Source organism: Melozone crissalis, unplaced genomic scaffold, assembly GCF_028551555.1.
Source record: "Melozone crissalis strain CALT ecotype California unplaced genomic scaffold, PUWL_Pcris_2 ptg000107l_1, whole genome shotgun sequence".
NCBI lineage: Eukaryota > Metazoa > Chordata > Aves > Passeriformes > Passerellidae > Melozone > Melozone crissalis.
The window spans coordinates 3,948,135-3,973,110 of record NW_026535884.1 but is presented as its reverse complement, the minus strand read 5'-3'; the positions used below and the strand labels follow the sequence as shown (position 1 = coordinate 3,973,110).

General features: G+C 45.7%; 1 protein-coding gene across 1 annotated transcript in view; it reads left to right on the top strand.

Annotated features, from left to right (window-relative positions):
* Positions 1–389: 389 nt before the first annotated feature.
* SKI (SKI proto-oncogene) overlaps positions 390–24,976 on the top strand; it is a 98,585-nt gene continuing 73,998 nt past the window's right edge. The window contains exons 1-2 of the mRNA XM_054291992.1: positions 390–1,266; positions 1,375–2,296. Coding sequence (XP_054147967.1) covers positions 1,385–2,296 — 912 coding nt within the window. The 5' untranslated portion in view covers positions 390–1,266; positions 1,375–1,384. The remainder of the gene's footprint in view (positions 1,267–1,374; positions 2,297–24,976) is intronic.

The following is a 24,976-nucleotide window of genomic DNA, read 5'->3' as shown; positions in this document are numbered from 1 at the left end:
TTTCAGCGCTGCCAGAAATCCAGCGGCGAGAGGGAAAAAGCCCTCGCCCTACCGCCCCTCCTTGGCGGCGCGGCGGTCCGTGAACCCAGCAGTTTATCCTCCCCCCGCTCCCTCCCTCCCTCCCTCGCCGGCGCTGCCGCCGGGGCCGCGCCGCGCGCCCGCCCGTGCAGCGGCTCGGCTCGGTTCGGCTGAGCTCGGCACGGTTCGGCTTGGCTCGGTTCGGCACCACTCAGCACAGCTCGGCTCGGTTCGGTTCGGCTCGACTGGACTCGGCACATCCCAGCTCGGTTCGGCTAGGCGCGGCTGGGCTTGGATCAGCTCGATTGTGCTCGGCGCGGCCGGGCTCGGTTGGACCGGCTCGGCTCAACTCGGCTCGGCTGATCCCGACACATCCCGGCCGGTCTGGGCGCAGCGCGAAGGGGGAGGCGGGCGCTGTTCCTGGAAGAGCCCGGCCCGGGGAGTTGGTCACATTCTTGGCCGGGATTCAATGACTGAGGCAGACACCAACAAACAGAGGGGGGGAGGCGGAGGGCGGGAGGCTGAGCCCGCCTGCATTAGCTCAGCTCTCAGGCACTCTCAGTCACTGCTGGAAAGAGGAGCTGGGAGGATGTGCGCGCTCTCACCGCGGCTCCCCACGGCACAACGACAGCACCGGCAGAAATAAGGGAAGGAAGGCGAACCGCGAGGCGAGGAGCCCTCCCAGGCCGAGCAGAGGGAGCTCGAGGGGCAGCGGAGCCGCTCTTTGCCCGTGCGGAGCCCCCGCGCCGCTTTGGCACTGCCGGAGATCTGGGCCTTTTCTCCTGCGTTGTTCCTTCCACAGAGCGAGCGTGCTGCCTCCTCCTGCTTTTTACTTTCCTCCCCCGCGCCTTCCCTCGGTGGATATGGACAGAAGGGGGATCACTGCAGAGAAGCAGCAGCCGCCAGAACATATTTGAGCCCCGGGTGCTCGGAGCGTGGCACAGACTTTTTGTGTTTCTGTGGGTGGTGTGTGTGTGTGTATGTGTGTGTGTGAGTGAGTGTGTGTGTGTGTTGGAGGTGTGGGAGGAGGGATTGGTTTGCCTGGGGGTTGGCTGAGGGGGTGAGTGCTCGGATGAAGACCTCTTTTTGCCGTGATTCTCTGCTCCATCGGGGCAGCTTGGAGACTTGGAGGGTTTGAAATTGTAACGCGAAGCAAGAGGAAAGAAAGAAGAGAGAGACACGCATACAAAAGGATTTATTTCCTCTCCGTTAGTGGATTGCTGAGTGAGAAGGAGGAAAAACACAAGGGTGGGTTGTTTTATTTTGTTAATATTTTTTCCTTAAAAAAATCCCTTAAGTGGATTTGCACCAGGGTGGAAGATAATTGGGGATTTTTGCTGTTTGTTTTGGGAATAGAAACTAAAAAATGGAGACTGTAAGTAGAAGCAGCTTCCAGCCTCATCCAGGACTGCAGAAGACCTTGGAACAGTTTCATCTGAGCTCTATGAGCTCCCTGGGTGGCCCTGCTGCTTTCTCAGCACGATGGGCACAGGAGATGTACAAGAAAGACAATGGCAAAGACCCAGCGGAACCTGTACTGCATCTGCCCCCGATCCAGCCTCCTCCGGTCATGCCTGGTCCCTTCTTCATGCCCTCGGACAGATCCACGGAGAGGTGCGAGACCATCCTGGAAGGGGAAACCATCTCCTGCTTCGTGGTGGGCGGAGAGAAGCGGCTTTGCTTGCCCCAGATCCTGAACTCGGTGCTCAGGGACTTCTCCCTGCAGCAGATTAATTCGGTGTGTGATGAGCTACATATTTACTGCTCCAGATGCACTGCTGACCAGCTGGAAATCCTCAAAGTCATGGGCATCCTGCCCTTCTCCGCTCCTTCCTGCGGGCTCATCACGAAAACTGATGCTGAGAGGCTTTGTAACGCCTTGCTTTATGGTGGCACCTATCCTCCCCACTGCAAGAAGGAATTCTCTAGCACGATTGAGCTGGAGCTCACGGAGAAGAGCTTCAAGGTGTATCATGAGTGCTTTGGGAAGTGTAAGGGACTCCTGGTGCCAGAGCTTTACAGTAACCCCAGCGCAGCCTGCATCCAGTGCTTGGACTGCAGGCTCATGTACCCACCTCACAAATTTGTGGTGCACTCTCACAAATCGCTGGAAAACAGGACTTGCCACTGGGGCTTTGACTCTGCAAACTGGAGATCCTATATCCTCCTCAGCCAGGATTATACTGGGAAAGAGGAGAAAGCTAGACTGGGCCAGCTCTTAGATGAAATGAAAGAAAAATTTGACTATAACAACAAATACAAGAGGAAAGCCCCCCGGGTAAGTGGTGCCTGTAATTTTAAAGGGGGCGGGGGGAATTTCGGTAACATTCATCGATATACCCAAATTGTTACCAGCTGCTTTTCCTTGGAGTCATTTTGCAATTTTAATCGTGTTCTCCATTCTCCCCGCGTGTGTGTCACTGTGGAGGAGCAGTGCTCGAGATGGCACCTCTGTTTCTCTTGTGTTCTGACCGCGGTGGTTGGAGTTTGTTTAAATTACGTACGTGTATTTGTATATTTTACTATGTGTGGACCTTGATCTTTGAAGCCCATCACGCTGCCCCAGACTTTATCTGGCAGTGCGTGATTTCGGGTCTGTAAGGGCTTCTTCACTCTGGGGTCGAGGCAAGGAAGAAGGCAGAAAAAGGGAGCAGGTACTGGTGATTCCAGACACAAGTCCGTGCACTTTTCTGGTCGATGGAGTGTGGCCAGGGATGGACGTGCGGGCTGAGTGCTCTCCATGCTTGTATGGAAATAAAATGTGCCTGTTAAGAAAAAAAAATAAATTGTGCCGGTAGTGCAGGTTACTGGTTTATAGATGAAGTGTTCAGAACGTGAATGGAGAAGTTCCTGCTTTTAAAGTATCCCTGCGGATCCTAAATTTCCCCAGCAGACAGGCTTTTGTATATTGGATTATGTATACATCCAGCAAATGACTCTGTCTAGGGCCAGCTGCAGCAGCTCCTTGAGGTGTTCCGTGCCGTGCCGTGCCGTGCTGAGCCAGACAGCTCAAGCACATTGTTTTTTTTAGGTGCCACTTGTTTTTCTTTCAGTCTGAGCTGCCTTTAGATCCCAGAATCCCCGGTGTGTGGGTGGGAGCTGCCTTGGCATCTGGCAGCGGTCCTGCTCCATGGGCAGCGGTGCCGCAAGGCCGTGGGGACTCACAGACAGCGGCGTGTCTGTCTGGCTCCTGCCCCGGTGCCACTGGCTGGGGATGAGCAATTGTGCTTCCTGCTCCTTCCCCCGGTGCGAGGGCAAAACAAACTCCTGATCTCGAGTTCTCCCCTGCAGGTTTGTTATTCGGGCTCTGCCTCGCTGTCAGAGATTGCCAAACTTTGGGGGTTTGTGTCTGGAGTGGAAGGGCAATGCACAAGCCTGGAAAAGAGAAGATGTTTAAAGCCCACTGTGAAAATTTTGATTTAACTTACCAAATACCTGTTTAAAGGGGCAGACACATACTCTGACTTGAGGTAGAGTTGCACTCTATCTTTTTTTATTTATAAAAAACGTGCTACAAAAATATCCAAGCAAACCCCAGATTTTAAAAAAAATATGCTGTGCAAACAGAACAGTAATTCCACAACCAGTGCAGGAGGCCTAGTGAGCCCATCTGACCGGGCTGCACACTTCTGGATTAAGGAGCAGAGTCTCACTCTTCCAGTTTCTCTCCTGGCCCCTGGCTCAGTCCTTGTCCTCACCCCTCCTCTTCCTCCCCGGCGTGTCAGGACGCTGTGACAAAGCTGGGCTGTAATGAGGCACATTATCCCCGTGGTTGGAGGTGGATGTGTTTTTAATGGCTTGTCTATTCTCCGTCAGTCATGTGCCGAGATGGAATGGTGGGGTAGATCTACATGGATGTGAGAGGAGAATATGGCTCTCAAACTGGAGACATTCTCATGCTAGGAAAGGAATTGAATTTTCTAGGGCATGCTTCGTTTGGGAAGTAAAATGAAGAAATCTCCACGTTGTTGTTGTAGAAAGGTCCTGTTCCCTTGGCTTGGTCATTTCCAGAGTTTAAAATGAATGTTGGTAGAGAAGTGCTTTCCTTTTCTTGCAAGGCTTTTTCAGTGTTCTCTTCAGCTGCATCCTTTATCCAACACCCCAGGCGAGGCTGCAGAAGGAGAACAAGCAAAGGTTACTGAACCTTGGCTGTGCCTCAGTTTTTTTGGGGACCCTTTCATAGGTCCTAGTTCAGAACATGAGAAACACTCTTCCCTCACCCCCCAAAATCTGCCTGGAATGCAAAGTGAATTGAAGATACCTAATAGTGAATGCCAAAAATTGTGTGAGGAAATGGTGGCCATCTATTTTCTGGAAAATTTTACCAGAAATCCATCATGAAACGCTAAAGTCTCCTGTATAAATTCATTTGGAAGGTGGCAAGGAGTGAGGTGGGGAAGAATGGTGTGTGCTCAGACTACGGGGTAGGGAAAACAGAATGTTTTACCTCATATTAAGTTCCAAGGCCTTCAGGACTCTTGGGTTAAAGCAGTGCAGTCCTGAGGAGACCCTGACGGTGCTGGCAGAGTTCTGTACTCTTATCCTTCCTTTTCCTGAAGTCTTTTTCCATTGGGCTCAGCCAACGGATATCATATGCTAAGGTCATTTGTGTTGTAGCAGTGTGTGTGGATAATTACGGAGAGATTTAATCAGGCTCCAAGATTGGTAGGCTGTGGCCAGGGGCAAGTAACATTGGAGCAAAGTTTAGATGCCTGGTGAGGAGGTGACAGGATGGTCCCATTCCGTGTGTGTCAGATCCTGTGTGGGTTTTGTGTGTCTGGGGACGAAAGGGTGAAGCACATGTGTCTTTGTGGTGGGCTTCCTTTTTGATGTAGATCTCAGCTTTGCTTTGTTCTGTTTCATACAGAGGTGTTCGTGTGCCTTAAGCTGCTGTGTCAGATATTGGGTTTTCTGCTTTCAGGAGTGACCTTTTTTTTCAGTTTCTCAATTTATTTATTTCTGTGTGTGTGTACACACATTGCTTTGTGTGGTGTGTTTTCCCTGGGGCTCTGGTAGTATGTTGGTAGCATGGGATGCATATGACCAATTTTATGGCTGTTTAGGCAGCAGTGAGTGTTTTGACCTTTTCATGTGTCTCCATGAGGTTTCTGTGATGAGGTCTGGAGATTTCTGCCAGCACAGCTCTGCCTTTTAAGGGTCTGACTTAAATGGAGGAGCTGGGTTGGCACAAGCCCCTGGTGCAGATTCAGCGTAGTGGCAGAACTGCCTTTTTTTCCTCTCTTTTTTTTTTCCCCTTTTCAGTTTTTTTCCTTGGCGTGGTTTTAAAGCTTTGCTAAAGGCATAGCTGTTCCTAGATATTTCATTCCCAGTGCATATTTCTCTCTACATCTGTAGTGATATCCATCCTTGTGTAGGAGATGGATGTGTGGATGCTGAGCTCTCCTCTCTCTGTCAGCCCTGTTGGTTGAACAAGACTCCTGTTGCCTGGTCTTGCCACTTGCAGAGGAACCCTTTGTCCAGACCTGTGTGGAGTCAGCAAAGGGTCCTAACCAAAAGCTGGAGGGAGTTGTGACAGCTGGGGCTCCCCACTAGAGCAGAGACCAAAAAGGCCTCAGTCACATTCCTTACACTGTTCTAAAATTTTGGTTTTTATATCCTCTTGTTCATGCTTGGATGAGTAACTGACCTCCCATAGGGTCTGTCACCTTGATGCCACTTCCCAAAGCTCTTTCTTCTCTTGAGCTGTGTAACTTCTCCATTTTACTGACTTTGTGTCCTTCTCTGGGTGTTCCACCTCCCCATGCAGGGTTTGTTGTGCTTTGCTTTCTCTCTGCACCAGCACAGCTTTTACTTGGGTGAGTGTCCTGTTTCCTTACCTGTCTCATCTCATCTGCCATTACTGCTGTGGAGCACAACCAAGAGAAATTCTGGGGTATTTCTAGAAATTCAAAATGTGGATAACCTGATGGGGTTGCAAAACAGGGTCCTAGAAATCCAGCATGAGTGCCAAAGCCTTTTCTTGGGCTCAGCCCCTGGTGCGTGCTCTCCTGTGGGACCGAGGTGGCCTCGGTGTGTCTGTGGCACTGCTCTCCAGTCACTGTGTGTGACAGCCAGCTCCCTGCTTGCCTCACATCAGGATGCTGCACTCGCACAGAATGAGTTCAGACGCAGCCCTGAAGGCTTTGTTGGTTGCTATTTCCAGAAGAGCAGGGTGGGTTCAGCTCTGTCTATTTCGAACCCTTTTTCTCCAATACTGAACCGAGCAACGTTTGAGGGCACTTTGAGATTCCCCCCCCGTGTGCCAGACGTGCACCCTGAGCAGGACTGGCTGTGAGCAGGGCCCAGGAGAGGCAGAGCTGTCCTTGCACGCGTGTGAGCACACCCACACACCCAGCGCTGCCGTGTTCCCACGGTTCAAGTCCCAGCAGCACTTCTATGAAGTAGCTGGAAGCCAGGAGCAGCATTCTGGGTACTGACACACAAATGAGCACATGAGGCCTCCCACTTTATTTCACAATGCCTCCCAACCCAGCGCTGCCACAACATGCAGCTCGCTCAGCTGGAGGAAGGTTTAGCCAGGTCAAGTGTGCAGCAGAATCAAAGAACCCAAATTGCTGCGAGCGGAGCGGCCGCGGGTGGAGGGAGGACGTGGGCTTTTAGGTGCTGCCCTGGGCTTGCTGTGCTGTGCTCTATGGCCACCTGAAAGGCTGCAGGAGTGGAGCTGGAATTTGTGTCTTATCCCAAAGTCCTGCCTTCTGGCAGTAGGAACCTTTATTTGTTAATGGGTATGTCCTGTGGTGGGTGCAGCAGAGCGATTCTGAGTTGTGGTGTTCAGACTGCAGGATGGATTTATTCCTCTTGGTAGAAACTGATGGGAAAAATACTGTTGCAAAATTTTGTCCTGACAACTGGGAGTTCAGTTGTTTTCCCATGGAATGTTGAAGTCTTGTGTTCTATCTGATGTTCAAGAATTGCTTTAGAGATTCTTCAGTACAAATTTAGAAGTCTTTAAAACAAAAACATTGCTGTCTTGGGGCGGTAGTTTAGTTCAGAAATCTTTGCAGCTTAAAAGTTGAACTTCAAAAGTGACACCAGCTTGAATGAAATCCCGTGTACCCAGGGAGAGGACAGTGTTTCGCAAACATCAGCAGTTTTTTCCCAGGCGTGCAAACAGTTTTACAGATGTTGTAGATGGAGAACAAAGCAGCAGGTACGTGCATGTGTGTTGGACAAAGAGTTTGCTGCCAGTGATCTCATGGTGTTGAGTCAACCACGGCTCTCTCTTGCTCCAGAAGAGTTCCTAAGTTCCTCAAGTCAGTTCTCTTGAATTAGGGTGGGAATTATAAGCAATCTCTGCTTTTGAAAAAATATTTAAACCTCTGCCTCTCCCTCCATTGTCTGGGCTGTCTCACTTGCCTCTCCATTTCTGTGGTTTCGGGCTTGGGCGTGTGTCCTGCCCAAACAGTAGCACGCTTTGAAGATGCGTGTAAACACGGCTTCATTTTTGGATGTGCTGGGAGCCTGACACCTGGTCCCTGGCAGGCTGAGAGCCTGGTTATCGCTGGCTGGGGCTGCCTGACCCGGCAGGGTGTGTTTGCACTTGCTGAGAGGCGCCTTTGCCTCGGTGTTGTAAAAGCATCTGGAGGCGTCCGCGCCAGGCTGCTCCCAGCGTGTCCGGGCAGCGCAGCAGGGCTGCAGCCTCTCCTTGCTTATCTGCACCCCAGGCAGCAGCTCTGCCAGGGCAGGGGCTCCAGGGCACAGCCACGGCCTCTGGCTATCTGCAGTGTCCAGTCTGAGCAAAACTCACTTTGTGTTCATCTCCTGATTTCACACAAGTGAAGGGTTTGAATGGCCCCAGTGAAGGGCTGGCTCCTACTGGGGAGCGCTGGTGATTGAGCTCTCATTGCTGGCTCAGCTGGCCAGACTGCTTTGCCATCACATGAGGAGCTGTGTCTTCATGTGTGCAGTACTAAGACATGGATTATTTTTTTTATGTTTGGCTTGGTTTGGTTGTTTTGGTTTGATTTTAAAGCACACTTTGGACTTGACTCCAATTCTTATTTAAGAGGGAACCGTCATGGAAGAGTTACACCAAATCCAGTAGGGGATCTTGGGAAAAAAGTAGACAAAAATGACTTATACTGGATTGTTGAGAATCTATTGATAGAATCCCTCAATTACTAGGCTGATCTGTTTTAGCTGAGTGGCCATAGAGCACTTAATTCAAATTGATCTTCACATACAGGAAGCTTTACTTTAAAATGTAGGAATATTGCATGTTTTTGTTTGAAATCTGTCAATTAGAGCATGTGTGTTAATGATACATTTCATCAGATAATATCTACTTTGTTTATGTTTTGTGTACCTGGGTAATGTGTATTATGTATTAATGAATCAGCACCAATTTTTAATACTATTCCACTCTGTCTCTAATACAGGCTGTGTATATTCTTGGAAAATAATTTCAGAAAAAATGTTCTGTGGTCCCTTCCCTCCTCCTTTACACACCTTGTGAATTCTTGTATGCCTTAAATTTCATTGTCAGCGTAGAGAATCAGACTCAGATCATCCCTGAAATCACCTGCTCTGGATCTTCTGGAACAGAGCAGGTTAATCTGAAGGTTTGGGGCTTTGGGGCCGGTTCTGCAGCTCCCACTCAAGAAATCAGCCCACAGTAATTGGAACCAGTTCACCCACAAACCACAGCAGACTGGTGTGTATCGGGCTCCTTCCTGTGTGTTGGCTGGCAGGGACCGGGGGCAGATCTGAAGCACAATGTGCCAGTGCTCAGGCACAGTGGCTGCACTGAGTTTAGCTGGATTTACAGGACTGTGCTGACTGAGACCCTGTAGTTCTGCTACTGCAGTGTTTTCATTTTGCTCATTAATGAGGATTTGGTGTAGAAGACATTTGGTGCTCTGGTCCTGGTGGATCTCCCTGAATGGGGCAACTGGGAGCTGGCTTCAGACTGAAGGAGTCCTGTCCTGTTGGTCACTACATGCAGGATCTGGTTTTAAGGTTGTGCTAGAGATCTACCATAGAGATCTTCTCTTCCCTGTATTTAGGATTTGTCAGTTATTATTTTTTATTTTATTTTTTATTAATGAAGAACTATGTCTAAGGTTAGCATAAGGAGCAGCCTTTTCTGCTGATGTAAATTCAAGGACCACGAGCTTGGCCTCAGAGTCACATCAGGAGCAGAGGATTGAGTGTGCAGCTCTCCTTGGCTGTGGGGAATCCTGCTGCCTGATAGAGGCTGGCCCCTCTGCACTGAGATAACGATTTTGCTTTGACTTTTGGTTGGATGAGGTGACGAAAACACTGATACTAATTTGAGCTCTGATCCTGTCAGCGTGTGATGGACAGAGCTCTTGTGGGAGCCAATGGGAATTCCCATGTGTGGAGCTGTTATCGTCGCCTCCATCTATGGCTTGGTTGCTATCCTGTAAAATTAGGCTTCTCCAAGCAGAGGATGCATATTAACACAGCCTGATAAGCTGCACAGACATATGTTCTGGGAAATAAGGCAGGTCCTGCCATCCCAACTCAGGCAGCCTTGTTCTAACAGTCCTGTTTAAAGTGTCAGGGAAAACGTGCACGAGGCTGGAGATTGTGTGTGTGTAAAAATTGCAGCATCATTCTGTATGCTGGAGGTAAACAGCAAAGGAGCTAATCAATAACCTGGGCTCTGGCTTTGTTGTTTATTGATTTATGTACCGTTACCTTTGCACATGCTTTGTAGAAAACGGGACTTGTATGTTTGGTTTTCTGTAGTTTTTTCTTTTTAAAAAAATGGAAGCTGTTTCTGTTCTGGTATGAGAATCAGTGCCACTGGAAGCACAAGGGCTGCTCAGCCTTGAAGGGTTAAAAGACAGCAGCAATATCCACAAGATAAGGCAGAGCCTGGTGCTTGTCTTTTCCTGGGGAGGATTGCAGTGATGGATTCAGGGGCTGTGGTACCCTGTGCTTTGCTCGTCGCCCGCTGTTCACTCGCTGCTATCGTTTTATAGAATAAGGTCATTGACTTGGATTGCTTCTTGGTTTCTCAACCCTTTTCACCAGCCAGTTTGTGTAATGTCTGTCTGAAGCATTGAGTAAGGGCATTGAAATAGCAGACAGGATATCAAGTGTTCGGAAGTCTGGGTTAAGTATAACAGACAGTTCTGGCTGCGAGAGGGGAGCAGCCCCTGGAGCTCCCTCGCTCAGGCTCTGTGCAAACACCAGAGCAGGATCTGCAGCCCTGCTCCAGCTCTTCCCCTGCTCCCTCCACACCCATATCATTAATGGTGTGTGGGTGCTCCTCTTCTCTAGATATGCCTTCCTTGTTTCTTAGTGGCGCAGGATTGTATGTAATAATGTCTCTTTCTAAGGATTACATAAGTTGAAGATGATTTCTCCACTGGGAGAATTATGCAAGTTTAAACTGAAATGTATTTAGAAAGCTTTTATGTGTGTGTTTTCTGACTCGCAATGCAGAGGGTGATTTATTTGCATCCTTAATTGAACAACATCTGTTGGGCTTGGAAGAAAAACCATTTCATATCTTTTCACTGTCACATCCTGCATTTTTATGAAGCCCTCTACCCCCTCCACTTCTCACATTACCTGTGTTACAGGTGCTGATTTCCAGGTAGATCACTGGTGTGGTGTGGGATGTTCTGGGCTCTGCAGCATTCCTGATGCATATCTGCTGCAGTGTTTGCTTTCACTTGTTGGATTTCACAGACTCACACAATCACTGAGCCTGGAAAAAACCTCTGAGATCCTGAGTCCAGCCCCTGATCACCACCTGGACGCTGTGTAACGCTGCTCTTGGTGTGCCCTGACCATTTAGTGAGGAAGTTCCTGCTGCCCTTGAGCAAAATCAAGGTTTGGTCCCAGGAGAAGAAATCACTGCAGTCAAGAGCATTTATTGAACTTGAAGAGAGGGAAACAGCTCCTTGATCAGTGTGAGTGTCTGTGTGAGGCTCTTGTGGCACCTGTACCCTGCCAGAGGGTGCCTGGGCCTGCAGAGCTGTTCCTGCAGCTCCAGTGCCTTTGGGAGAGGCACTTTCTGTCCCTCCCTGTGCAATTCTGGAGTGCTGCACTCCTGGTGCTGGGAGCTGCTGTTTCCAGGGTCACAACATTAATTCTGCTGATTAATAAAACATACAAGTTGCACAGGCATCCTGCTGCTTACCCACACAGAGGTTGCAATGGTACCAGTTAGAAGCAGTGAATTACTTTAAATAATTAAAAAACTAAGTATTCAATTTTTCTAGGTTCTGTATTTTTTCACCCTACAAAATCTTCAAGATTGTTCAGGTTTACCTGTTCATAGCAGTAAAATAAGTTTTATAGCTTTTATACAGAGTAGTGGGCTAAAAAAGGCAAAAAATACACAATATTAAGGATAAAATATGGTTTGATTTCAGTAACCATCACTAATGTAATGAATTTCAGACTTACACTTTTGTTAGTAAGAATTATATGTTAAACAGGCTTTTCTGAAGCACCATCATTCCACAAATGGAAAACTTACCTGAGCTGAAAGATAACAGAGTGTCATCAAAAAAAACCCCAAAAATTGCCATTTTTAACTCCCCACTGGCAGTTCAGTTTATTCAGTGAATTACCTCACCTGTGCTGGTATAATTTAGAAATATTCCTTTGAAATAACTGTGTTTAGATGGTGCAGAGCTGCTGGGGAAAGTAAATCAACCTGAGAGCAGCTCAGACTGCTCAGGCCCATCATTGATATTTCTTTGTTCCCATTCAGTCACTAATAAGAAACATGGCATGCAATGAGTCCTTGTCCTTAAATAGCCAAAGATTTCGTTTTATTTGGCTTTTTGCCCTTTTTTTGCCACAACAGTGTAGTTTTTTGTAAAACCAGTGGAGCCAAATAACCTTTGGGCCATTTGCAGTGGCAAACAGTGATAGAAGTGGAGTAAAGTGCTCTGTTTTACTATCAGTGAAAGGCAGAGCTACTACTCAAAGGCCTTGGCCCTCACAGCCTGCAAATTAGGGCTTCTTTTCCAAAACCTTAATTTCTAAAAACATTTCTGTGAAAATCTTTTTTTATAATGGATTCATTGATCATTCTTTTACCCTGTTGATTCTAGAGCAAAGGTATTGAAAACTACTGAGTTCTGAAGGACAAAATTATATTATATTATCTTTTGATTATTCTATAGTTTTATACTTTTATTATATAAATTTTTGAGTACAAAATGCAACTAAATCAGTTATTTAGGGGATAACTGATTTATTTTGAGGGGAAGAAGAGGTAGAGGGAGTTGACAGTGCCTTAACTACTATTTACATGTATTTGTTGTATGACTTGCTTCATTATTTGTAGCATTAACTTATTATTGTGTCTTTTAAGTAAATTTGGTCTTTTTGCAGTTTTTGAGCAATTAACCTAGCTGTGATGGGGCTTGAAAGAATATAATCTGCACACCTGGTTAATGTTAAAGATGAGGCATTCAGTGCTTTGTGGCTTTAGCTTGAAATTCAAGTTGCTTTGAGTCATCCCTTTAGTCTTTTGTTTGGGTGGAAAAAAGGAGTGGCAGCAAAGGGCCTGCAGCTAAGAAATGAAAGAGTTGAATTAGGTTTTAGAAATGTTAGTCTTGGCATTTGGGCCATTTGCATTTGTAGAGATCGTCACGCTTGCCTTTAGTTGGGCTTGAGCAGTTTGGGGATGGAGAATGTTGCACATCTCAGTCCCTGTTCCTCCTCAGGGGCACTGGGAGGAGCTGGGAGCTCTGGGCTCACCTTTCCACCACCTTTCCACCACCATCCTCGTGGGGATTATTGCTCCACCTGGATTTCCATGCTGTGCTGCACAACTGTCTCGGTTTTTTCTAATTCTCAGAGGGCTCTGCACTCTTAAATCACCAACTGAGTCACAAACATGGGACAGAGCTGCTACCAGAGAATCACAGCACTCCCTGTTTCCCTTATTTTGGGATATTTTGGGTTATTTTATTTGGGTCATTTAGGAATGATGGGAATGACAGATAATTACACATTTTCCTTGGCTGTGATTGATCTTAAAGAGTCAAAGTGTTTCCTTGTTGCTCCAGTCTGGAAGTTTGCTCAGACCTTCCTTAAATTCACACTGAGTTTAGTGGTAAAGAGGGACAGACATTGGTATTTTTTCTCCTGTGGTTGTTGAAATGAAGGAATTGGGGTTTTCCAAGTAGAAATGGATTCTCTTGGAAATAAACTCATTTTTTTGTATAGATGAGCAGGCAGTGATGATGGGTTCAATAGCAGGGAAATGGAACAGATCTAAAACATTTGCTGTAGTTCTGAATATCACTACAGGAGTAGTGACTGATTGCAGTGAGTTCTGTTTTTATGTTCCTCACAAATCCCTGGGAGTTGTGTGAGCAGCCCAGGCTGCTCCTGCACTGTTGGTCCATGCACTCACACTTGTGAGAGAAAAGAGAAAATTCTCAATGTCCCTGTGGCGCAGACCTTGAGGGTCTTTCCTCAGTTCTTTTTCTGATATGCAGCCAGGATAATCTGTGTGATATCAGTGCTGTCAGGGAAACCTGAAAGGGTCTGAAAAGGGAGAAATTGGAGCTTCCCTGCCCCAGACCCTGCCATGGAGCCCCCCTGCCCCAGTGCCTCCCTCCATCCTCTCTGGTTTGACTCCACTGAGGTCACTGCACTTATTCAGATTTATGAAAATGTAAAAATCACTCCCCAGTGTGCCCAGGTTCTCCTCACTGGCAATGATTTGAGGGCCACATTCTGCTGAGATGTTACAAGTGAAAATTTCACTGGAGGTTTTCCTTTCAGATGTCTATTTGAATTCTGCTCTTACAGATTTACATGCAAATTTGTAATTGAGGTTTCTAAAAAATTTTATCAAATTTGCCCTTGTTAGCTGGACTAATTTATTGGTGCACTTTTCTCTTATTATGACATGATTTGATTTCAGTAGAGTCACACACAGCTCCATATATTTCTTTGTTTCTAAGAGGGATGCTCATTCATGTGCTTGTAAAAGAGCAGCTGGATCCCATCTTGGCAGATGTGAAACCCTTACATTGAAATTGCTGTATTTTTTGTATGTAGGTTTTTTCCTTTGAAAAAAAAAATCTCTTATTAATTAGATCCCCCTCACTTTTGAACTTTTTTGCTCCCTCAGCCAAAATCTTAAGACCCTGTGACATCAGAATTAACTGCTGCAGACAATTGTGATGTCAGAAAGTCTCAGGGAGGAGAAATGTGGAGACACACAGGTCCTGCTCAAACCAATTCCTTAGCTAAGAAAAGATTGCTGGGTTTTTGTTTCATTTTTAAAGCCAGAAACAAATTTACCTTAGATTATCAGAACAAAGTAACAATTGGATTGATCCAAATTTGCCCTCAGCCATCATGGAAAGGCTTCTCCAGGCTGTGATTCCAGCTTGGGCAGAGGGAGCTGCAGCTCTGGGCTGGGTCACTGCAGGGCCAAGGCACAACTGCAGCCCTGAAAGATTTGCTAAAGACCAGCAGGGCAGAGCCCTGTCCCAAAGGAGAAGTTTGCAGAAGTAAATTCATAATTACCAGCTCTGTTGCTCCTCTTCCTGCTGCTTTGGACACACTTGGTAGCTCTTCTTTTTCTTTTTTATGTTTTTGGGGAGTGTGTTGGTGTGTTTGTTGTTGGGTTTGTTGGTTTGGGTTTTTTCTCCAGGCTCCTTCTCTAGGCTCTGTGCCCGAGTGCATCTCGGGATTTCCCTTCTGCTGAATGAGCTGCTTGTTCGAGAGGGAGGAAGTGAGGTCCCTTCTGGATTAGGAGGGAATGGGGGTGGAGGGTGGGGAAATGTCCTGTTTCATATGCAAAGCACACTGAACTGAAAAAACCCCACATGAAAACCTTTGAACAAAACCATCCATGTCACAGACTGCCAGAGCAGCTGCTGGCTTTGTTAGAGGGAATATTAATGTTTCAAAGACTTACAGAACCTTTTAAAAAAATGAGATAAAGAATTGATTTTATTTATTTTAAGATACAAGCTGAGGCAAAAAAGAAATTCTTATCAATATTGTGAATGGAATGTGCAATCAGCTGATGTGACACCAACTTCCACACAACGTGGTGAGATGTTAGGATCTATACTCTTCTTTTGGGGACTGGAATGGCCCTGATTCTCCAGGTGTAAGAGCTCTCACTTGGAAAGCAGATTATTGAAAGGAGCTCCTAGAACTGTTTTTTACCATGTGAGGAAGTTGTGTTCCTGACTCTGAGTCTTTACCCACTGTGAAAAACATCATCTGACATCCTTGGAGCAGGGATTCTGCCAGACTGGGTTCATCCTGCACACTTTGGGTCAATTGGGAATGATGGGAATGACAGATAATTACACATTTTCCTTGGCTGTGATTGATCTTAAAGAGTCAAAGTGTTTCCTTGTTGCTCCAGTCTGGAAGTTTGCTCAGACCTTCCTCAAATTCACACTGAGTTTAGTGGTAAAGAGGGACAGACATTGATATTTTTTCTCCTGTGGTTGTTGAAATGAAGGAATTGGGGTTTTCCAAGTAGAAATGGATTCTCTTGGAAATAAACTCATTTTTTGTATAGATGAGCAGGCAGTGCTGATGGGTTAAATAGGGGGAAATGGAACAGATCTAAAACATTTGCTGTAGTTCTGAATATCACTGCTGGAGTAGTGACCGATTGCAGTGAGTTCTGTCCTCATGTTCCTCACAAAACCATGTAAAAATCTCTCCTGAAAATTTCTATTTCATTCAGAACTGGCATTGTTTTTGTCTTATAACTTAGTTTATGTTACTGAGCTGCCTTCCTGTACAAGGAAGTGCTTGTGTAATGCCCAAGCCATTCCCATTCCTCACTGAATGATATGCAAATCTAGTCAATTAAGCAGGGGGGATTTAATTAGCAGTTTAAGTTCATGTGTGAAGTGTCTTGCCTTAATTACTTAACAGTTTTGTTGCAAATTTGCTAAGGTTTTTTTTTTTTTTCCCACAGAACTATCAAAACTGTGATTATATTTATTTATTTATTTTATTTTGGTAACATTTTCCAATCCTGAGCATTGTCCAGTGCCTTTAACCTCTGTGTGCATGTGTCCCCCTCCTTCTGCAGCTCTTTTCAAAACTGGGGGGACAGAGCAGAACTATGGTTATTGTCTCAGAGCAGAACAACACACAGAGAAAAACCTCAGGAATTTTGGAGTGAAAAGCCATTTATTGGTTGGTTTTTTTGCAGCTAGGTGACACCATTACAGTAGTATCAGTAGCAGCCTCATGTGGTTGTCATGATTCTGTTAAATGGTGGCTTTTATTCCATGTTCTGCCTGGCCAAGGTGCTTTTCTGCAGCCCTGCAGAGCCCAGGCTGTGGCTGTGTCAGGGGGTTGGAGTGCTGCAGGTCACTCAGAATTGATTTTTGTGCTGATATCAGGCCTGGTGAGGTTTTATTCCACATACATTCCATCTATTTGATTTCACCGATATTCCTGTGGCGTACCTGGGTGGGTGAGGCTGCCTGGGGGATGTGCAGGTCCCTGCTCAGAAGCCCTGGCACAGAGCCCAAAACACCTCTGGGTTTGTTATGACCTGTGGAGCAAATTATCAACCTCATATGAAGATCAACAAGCCACAACAGTTTAAATAGAATATTAGTGAAGTTATCACCGGGTGAAAAAGTCGATTTTGGGGTTTTTAGAATGGGGGTTCAGGGGGCAAGATGGAGGAATCTGGGCATGTCCAACCTTTCTCCTTCTTTTTCTTGGCCTCCATCTTCTGCTTTGATGGTGGCACTTTTGGATTGGTTTAGAGTAGAAGCTCACTGTCTAACATAGGTGATAGGTATTGGAAAGTAATTGTAAATATTGTACATGTAGTTTTTAGTATAAAAGATAACACCAGTGTGCCTCTGTCTGACCTGCTGAATGGACCTTGGCAGGACAGGAGAAAGAATTTTATAGATAAGACACAATAAACAACCTTGAGACTGAGAAATGAAGAGTTCTGACTCCTCCTTCAAGTGCCAGGCTGGGGAAAGAGACTTTATGATTCCTCATCAGTACTTGTGAAATTTTGTTTTCCTCAATGCACAAGCTGCCTTTAACTCTGTGTTGTAGTAGTGACATCCTGGGTTTAGAACTTTCAGACTTGAAAATGGGGTTTCTACCAAGCAGGAGTTTGAGGCATATGGGTAGGAAAGTGCTGCATTAGTTCTAGTGACTAATTCTCACATCTGGGCATCGTGGAGAGAACAGATTTTAAATAATTCAGTGCACAGATTGAATTGTCTGCAGTAGGAGGGTTGTTAGAATCACTTCACTCAGCAGACATCCAGTCTGGGCAAAAGGCTGGGGTGCTCATGTTACTTTCAGGTCCTTGGGTTAAAGGATTCTGTTTAAAGATTTACTGTAGCACCCTATGATGGGAAATTCACCCTATTAATAATTCTCTTTATGGAGACAGGAGTCCTCATTTCATGTAACTGCTCTTTGTAAATTGTTCTGTGAAACAAAGCCATCAAAAAGAAAGAATAAAACCACTTCACTTCTTACAAGCAGAGACTGAATCCTGAGTTATCTCACCACCCCAACCCCCAATATTAGTGGAAATGTCAGAGAATCCTGTAATACAAAGCACTTCTCCCTCTCCACAGACTTGCAGCACATTTCAGATTGGCCTGTTCAGGTTTTAATTCCTAAGCACAGTGTGAGGGGCTCAAGAAAGCAAAAGTTACCAAAAAACATGGAGTGACCCAATATATGATTTCCAAACAGAGGTGTAAATGCTGTGATTCAGAGTTTTCATTTTGCTTTGAAATTTCATACCACTTCTAAAAATAGAATAATATAAAATACTCACTTTTAATTGCATCTGTTCATTCCTTGATTTTTTCCTGTTCTTTCCCAAGCTACATTCTGGAGGCATTTTCTGCAAATTTATTATTATTACTAATCTTAGTAAGACCCTGAATTGGTGCCAGGATATTTTTAAAGAGAATTTCTTTCCAGTTCAGCCAGGGCAACCCCTTTGTTGAACCTTCCTTTGGATGGTGTTCCCATGTGCTGCAAAGGCGCTGACACATGACCTCGTTACACACAGAAAATCCTAAATGTCCTGCCCCTTGCCAAACCTATCACAAAACTACCCATCACCCCCTTTTCAGGATCCCAGATGGTAAATAGCAGCAGGAGGTGAAAGGGGAGCTTTGTCTCCATTCTGAGGCCTGTTTTAAGTATTCTGTGTCTGTCTGTATCCCTCTGCTTTTCCCACTCTGCCCATAAATTAGCAAGCCAGCTTTTCTGACGAGGGAAGACAAAATGTCCATAAGCTGCAGTAACATCACCTACTCAAGAGAATGTTTTTGAGCAGTTCCATTTATTTGATTGTGATCTCTCTTGGTTTTGGTAAAACCTCTGCCTGCCCTCCTCACTGCAGCACTGAGGGAAAGGCTTTCCCCAAATACCAGGCTGCAGTTTATAATTTCTGTGCCACTTTGGGAGTTTACCTACAAAAACAAAAAACCCAAACCCAGAAAAGAAAAACCCTACAAAGATCTGCTTGTCTGGTTCAGTGTTTTTATAAAGCCAGAGTGGCAGGAGGAGCAGCAGTTCCTGCTGGATGGGGAGTGCTGGGAGCAGCTGGGAGCTGAGTTAGGAGGGGATTTCTGGGCAGGGGGTTCAGCAGCAAATCTGGGACCATTTTGAGAAGCTGTGGGGATGCACCAAGCAGGATATTGTCTCTGCACACTTCCCATGGAGTTCCCCTCGCTGGCAACAATTTCCTGTCCTTAGAGCAGGAAAGATGATGTTGACACTGTGCAGGGGATGGTGTGGTGGGAGCTGGGCTGGCCTTGGGGCAATAGCTGGGGACTCACCTGGCTTTGGGCTGGCAGGGGTGAGGGACGTGTGCGATTCACACTTTGAGCATCTCTCCAGTGTCAAGCTGACCTAAACATGCAGGGATAGGAGGCTCAGTGGTTTCTGTGCAGGTTTCACTCAGTGGCTCAGTGATTTATGCTGCCCCAGCCCATGTCCTTGTTTGTTGGCACAGGTTGTTTGTTTTTCCTTAATTAAGATACTGCATTCTACTTATTCTCCCTTACAATTCCCCAAGCACCCTGCATTCATCCTGAACCTGGAATCTGGCAGCTTTGTCAGGCTCAGATTAGTCTTTCCTCTGACCTGGGCTGCAGCTGAAGTAATGACTTTCCAGTTTCAGCTGACTGGAAATCAGAGGCTGGTGAACTGAAATACTGAAGGCTTAATGAATTCCCTGGATTCCCTGGTGGTTTTTTGGTACATCTTTATTTTAAACTGTTGAATATTAATAAGGAAAGGGGAGTGGGAGTGCAAGGCCTGTTTACTGTCTAGTACTTGAAAGGGATATTCTTTTTTATTTGTTTGTTTCATTTTATGTTGCAAATATTGTTGTAGAAATGCTGTGTGTTTGCCAAGTTCCTACCTAGCCTTTGGATGCCAAGTTGTTAGCTGGGAAGCTGCTGGGAGGGATTTAAAGCAATATTACCTCTTTTGCAAATGTGGCTCTCAGACCAGGAGTGAGTCCACCTTTGACCATTTTTAATGAGACTTCATTTTTAAGTTATGAGGAGAATTATGAAGAAGAGAGAGAAGAGCTCAGGTGTCATTTGCTCCTTTTTTTCTGGGTAAGATTACTCTGCTTTCCACACTGAAGGTTGATTAGCAAAGGTTTTTATTCCTCCTCTGAGATCTCCTATGTTTCTCCTGACCTGTAATTTTATGTATAGTCATCAAGTAAACTAGATCTGATGGGCTCAGTTCTGACATGTTGTGTTTTGACAGCACATTTTGTTCATACTGACTCAATACTTTTGAAGCTGTAGTTGCTTGGTCACTTTAATTTGACATATACTTAGCTGCTGCCAAAACTCCTTTTGGCTTCTCCCCTAACACCAGCCTACTGTTCCTGTCACCTTCTTTGACTGTCACTGGTGCTTTTATGGCTGCACAATGTGCAACAACTCACCAGGGAATCAATCTGCCTGAAAATTAGTCGTTATATAAGGGAGAGTCACAAAAATTAACTGAACAAATGTGCTGTTGAGTGCCCAGCAAAAGCACTTTGGGGTTGTGTGTTGCTGTTTGGGATTGCCAAAGGTGTTAGAGTTTCACTTTAAAGTAGGGTGTGTTCATGGTTTATCCTTTATCCTAAACCCAAAAAAGATAAATAACAGATGAACAATGGTGGGAGTGTGGGTTAGAATCAAACAGTGCTTCTGTAAGTAATCTGTAATTTGTTGAACTTTTGTGTAGTAGATATGGCTGCTAGAGCTTGGGTCAATGTCTTAAACACCTTATTAGGCTCTTGCTCTAAACCAGGAGCTTCTGGAAATGCATTTTTCAATTTTTTTTAGAAAGGCTTTTGATGGATGAAGCTGTAAAATGAATAGAAATAGTGTCTCCCTCTTCCTTTTTCCTCCTACTCAACGCTCACACACAGTCAGCCCTGGGGTCTTTTCTTTCTGTGTGGTTGGCAGAACAGAGGAGGAGAGAGAGAGCAGGAGACTGTCTGGGCCCCTGGTGCTGTCAGGAGAAGAATAGCCATGCTGTTAGTGCTAAATCCAAAGGGACAGCCTGGGAGCTGTGTGCTGCAGCAGCCAGGGGCTGAATTAGTGCCATTTAGGCACTGCTAAGAGGCTAATTGAGTCACTGGTACTTGCTGATTAAACCAGCAAATCCAATCATGTATGGATGTGCATGTTTGGGTTTGGTTCTGAGCTCCCTGGAAAATAGGCACGCTGGGTTTGCTGTAACTCCTTCCACTTTGGGCAGGTTACTCAGGAGCTTAAGGAATATCAAAATGAATGTTTTGGGGAGAGCTGCCTGTATTCCATTCTTCTCCTCCTCCTCTTTGCAGTAGGATTGGATGAGAAGGCATTAAAACAGTTCCATTACCAATGGCTGAACTCCACCAGTTTGAAAAACACTGCCTTAAGTGAGCCCTGGGTTTAATGTGGGATAATCCAAATTGGGAGGTGACAGAAGGTAAAGAACTGAAGCCATCCTTGGTGGGTGATATATGCGTGCCACGTGGGGATGACAAACAAAGCCTGTGTTGGAATTTTGGTTGGCAACCATCTCCAAGCACCCCACCTTCTCAGAGGTGTGTTAGTAATGCACAGGTGGTGCTGGCACTGTGTAATAATGAGGATTAGAATGTGGGTAAAGAGAATTCTTGGTTTCAGTGGGTTAGAAGGGGAGTTCATTGAGAGTCTTTTAAGCTGACCTAAACTTTATTACACTCTTGCCGTGTATTTTCTAATCCATTTTCACTCCTGAAATGTGCCCACAGGCAGGCCCTGCTTCACTTCTGCTCGCAGTGGTTGTTATAATGATTGTGGCTTGATTGACTTCAGCAGAATTATTCCTAATTTGCAGCACTCTGACTGGAGAGCAGAATTAGATTCTTGTGTTTTTCTTTGAAGTATGCAGAGCTCTCAGGGAGGCTGTTGTGCTGAGGGCATATTGCTTTCAGTGATTCTTTTTAATTTCGTTTTTAACATTTAAGAAGAATAAGACGCCTCTCAATCTAAACCAGAAGGACTTGTATGAAAAAATAGTGAGACTCAGAGGCGAATGGTGGGTTCAGAACCTTGTGAGTCACTGCGGGGAGATTGACAGTTTGGGAACATGAACGCGGAGGAGTGACGATGGGATGCTCAGGGGCTGATGAGATAAGGGAGTCTATGGAGTGGCAGCACAGGGGTCAGCAGCAGCGTGCATCTCATTCCAGAGTTAAACTCAGGCATTGGGAAATGGCATTCCTTGATGGCAAACACAATCTGACAGTTCTCAGCTAGCTACAGTATTCACCTCCTCCTCCTCCCCCCAGTGCGGAGCAGTGGGTGCCTGGGAGATCGTGTCTGTTCTTGCCTTCAAAGCAGCAACAAGAAAATATTTAAAGCCACAAGCACACCTTGGAGGCTGAGCAGGGTAAGTCAGGTTAGAGAGACATTTCTGCACCATAAAAACCGTGTCCCTGTTGAGGCAGCTCTGTCCTTGGGGCAGTCAGTCTGGTTTAGCTCCTGCTCGGGGATTACGAACCCTTCACTTGATGTGGAGCACTTCACTTCTGTCTTTCTTCTTTGTCTGTCTTTCTTCTTTCTGTGTATGTGAAGGAATTTCCCTCTGTTCATGGGCAGGCCTGAACTGGATCAGCTCCTGGAATTAACTACATAGGAGTTCATTCATCCCTCCTCTGGAATTACTTGGTGTTTGCTGGGTATAACTTGTTCATGGGTGGTGTTATTGTTATTACCATAGGTGCAGGGAGGTAATGCTGCCTCAGTGGGTAGGGCAGAGCATTGAGGCAAGAGCAGGTTTTATAGTCCCAGTTCCTGACACCACTTAACTGGGTGACCTTGGGCAAGTTACTTCCCTGGCAAGTCACCTCACCTCTCTGTGAGCAGGACTAACAATATTTACCTCCCTGCCCAACAAGGCTCTGAAGAGGAATTTTGTGAAGCATTTTACATATAGACAGGAGTGTGTTAGTGCTGAGAGTTGTTGTTTCTTGATGAATATGTATGAAAGGTGCCAAGACGTTACCTCACCTTGGCCTTCACACGTTACTCATTACAGGCTTGTGGTTGCTCTGAATTTAGGCAGTGGCAGAGACAGGGAGTGTTGTCCTCAGAAGCTGGTGACGTACTCAGAAGAGAAAGTGCCAAACAATTTCTCCTCTAATTAGCACTGTGTTAAGAGAAAAATGTATTTATTGTGAATATGCAGTCCTTCTGGTGACATTTTAGGGATGGGGCCTAGGAAGGCTCCTGTCAAACTAAGTCTGTACTATTTTTCTGCAGAGCTTTTTATGAGATCCTACGATGGAACTCATACTGCTGAGGGAGGAGAAATAATGGTGAAACATTGTGCTGTAGTTTTATTTTTGATTCCTGACAACTGAGCTTTGACAGGGGAATCAAGAGCACAGCCCCACGAGGAGGTTGCACAAGCGCCGTCTCCAGGGTGTCACTCCCCTGGTGTCAAGGAAAACTTCCTCTTTTCATCAATTCTGCACTGCAGCTGCTCTGAAAGGGTGCTCAGAGCTGGGAGGGTTTCCAGTTTGTAAAGGAGAGACGTGATCCTCATCCCATTGGATCTTTTAGGCAGAGTGGGAAAAGGGCAGCAGTGCTGTGAGGGAGATCATCACAGATCTGGGATGGGGAGGAGAATGTTCTTAGGGAGAACTCAGGAACACGGCCTTGTGTAGGGCTGCTGGTGCCCATACAGCCAAACCCTGCTCGTTTTATCATAAATGTGTGTTCCCAGATGTCACATGAAGAACTTGTGAATTCATTTTGAAGATTTTATGGATGTTATTCTTGAGCTCTGCCAGTGTTTCGTTCCGTTTCTCTTGTGCTGTCTATGAAAAAAAAAAAAAAGGAAGGAAAATTTTTGATGGTGTTGCCACAGGACTTCATGTTTGGGTTGCAGCTGTTGAAAGGCAGACAGACCTGAGTACCAAGTGCTTTGTAATAACATCCCAGCCCTGCAGTCCAGAGGTCTTCTCAGGTGATGTGACTCAGTGGTGTAATGACAGCTCTCAGATAACATCTGTCCCTGCTCAGAGCCAGCAATCTCAGCCTCAGTCTGCTCTGTTGGCAAGGCAGGTTTAGGTCAAAGAGAAACCTGTCAAAGCTCTGATCTGAATGGAGCACTGGGCTCCTCCTCTGCTGACATCTTTGGGTTCTGCTTTTGGCCAGGGCATTAACACTCATCTCTGGAAGCCCATGGTGTCCTCTGCACGTGGAGATAAAGATTTAAAAAGTGAATGTGTGACACAAAGAAACATGAAAGGCTGTAGAGTCAGCCAAGCATTGCTGTTGTTCTTAGGAGTCTGTAAGAAATTTCTGGAGTGCTATAATCCACTCTGCCACGAGTTCTGTCAAGCTGAATGGTTCAAGAGATGCACTGGATTTTCACACATTTTAGAGGAGGTCTGTGATAAATTAATTGGGGTTTATTCACTAGTAAAACATTTGGTGGCCGGTTTTCCCCCAGAAGACTCCCCAGTCCTTCCATGGGTGGATTTCTGTGCTGGCTGAGAGCACACACAGCTCAGCTTTGTGGGGTTCACACTTGCAGGTGCAGCTTTTATAGGTGTATGTGTGTTCTTATAAAATTCTGTATTGTTGGTTAAAATGAAAATGCTTTACCTGGTAAGTGAATGAACATGTAGGGTCAACTGTGAAGTGGAAAAAAATCTAAATCATTATGTGCAGTTTTGACCCCATATTCAGGTTATTGTTTGGAGTAAGAAAAGTTACTTTCAGTGGCAGAAGATGGAATGAAATTCAAACGTTTTGTTAAATGTTGGGTTTTGTTAATAGAGGACAGAACAAACCTTTCCCAGATTGCAAGCTGGGTGCTACATACAAAGTCTGGTTGATTTTCACTAGAGGCAGGAATTGCTGGCTGGATTCTGTCCATTGTAAGGTTTGAGAGGTTTTGTTTTTGTCATGGCTCTGTTACCCCTGACACACCTCTGGTCCTGGAGGGGCTGTGTGAGCACTGGGGGCACCTGTGCTAAACAGCCAGGTGTTTTGGGACTGTTGGAAGGTTAAAAAATTTGGTGTGACCTGTTCCTTTGTCCTCCCCCTCCTTCCATCCTGATTTGTTAATAGTTTGAAATAATAGGTTTGAATTTTTTTTTTTTTATCATTTTAAAATTGCATTATCAGTAGGCGTCAGGTAGAGGACCGATGTAAATCAGAACATTCCACAGTAGCAAAAAAGGTTCCCATAAAGAAATACTTTGTTTCGTGGTTTGAAACACGAGTGCACTGATTGGCACTTCCTCCCTGTGCTTATGGCTGACTTCACCTTGTCACACTGGGGACATCTGTGACACTCAGCACCTGGCTCTGCTGTGCAAAGGTCAGGCAGCTTTCACAGATTATCTTTTTGGGATGTACCAGAGATACTTTCCAATTTGCTTACACTCATTTCAGGGCACCTGTGCATTCCCTTCTACTCAGCTGACAAAGGGAGT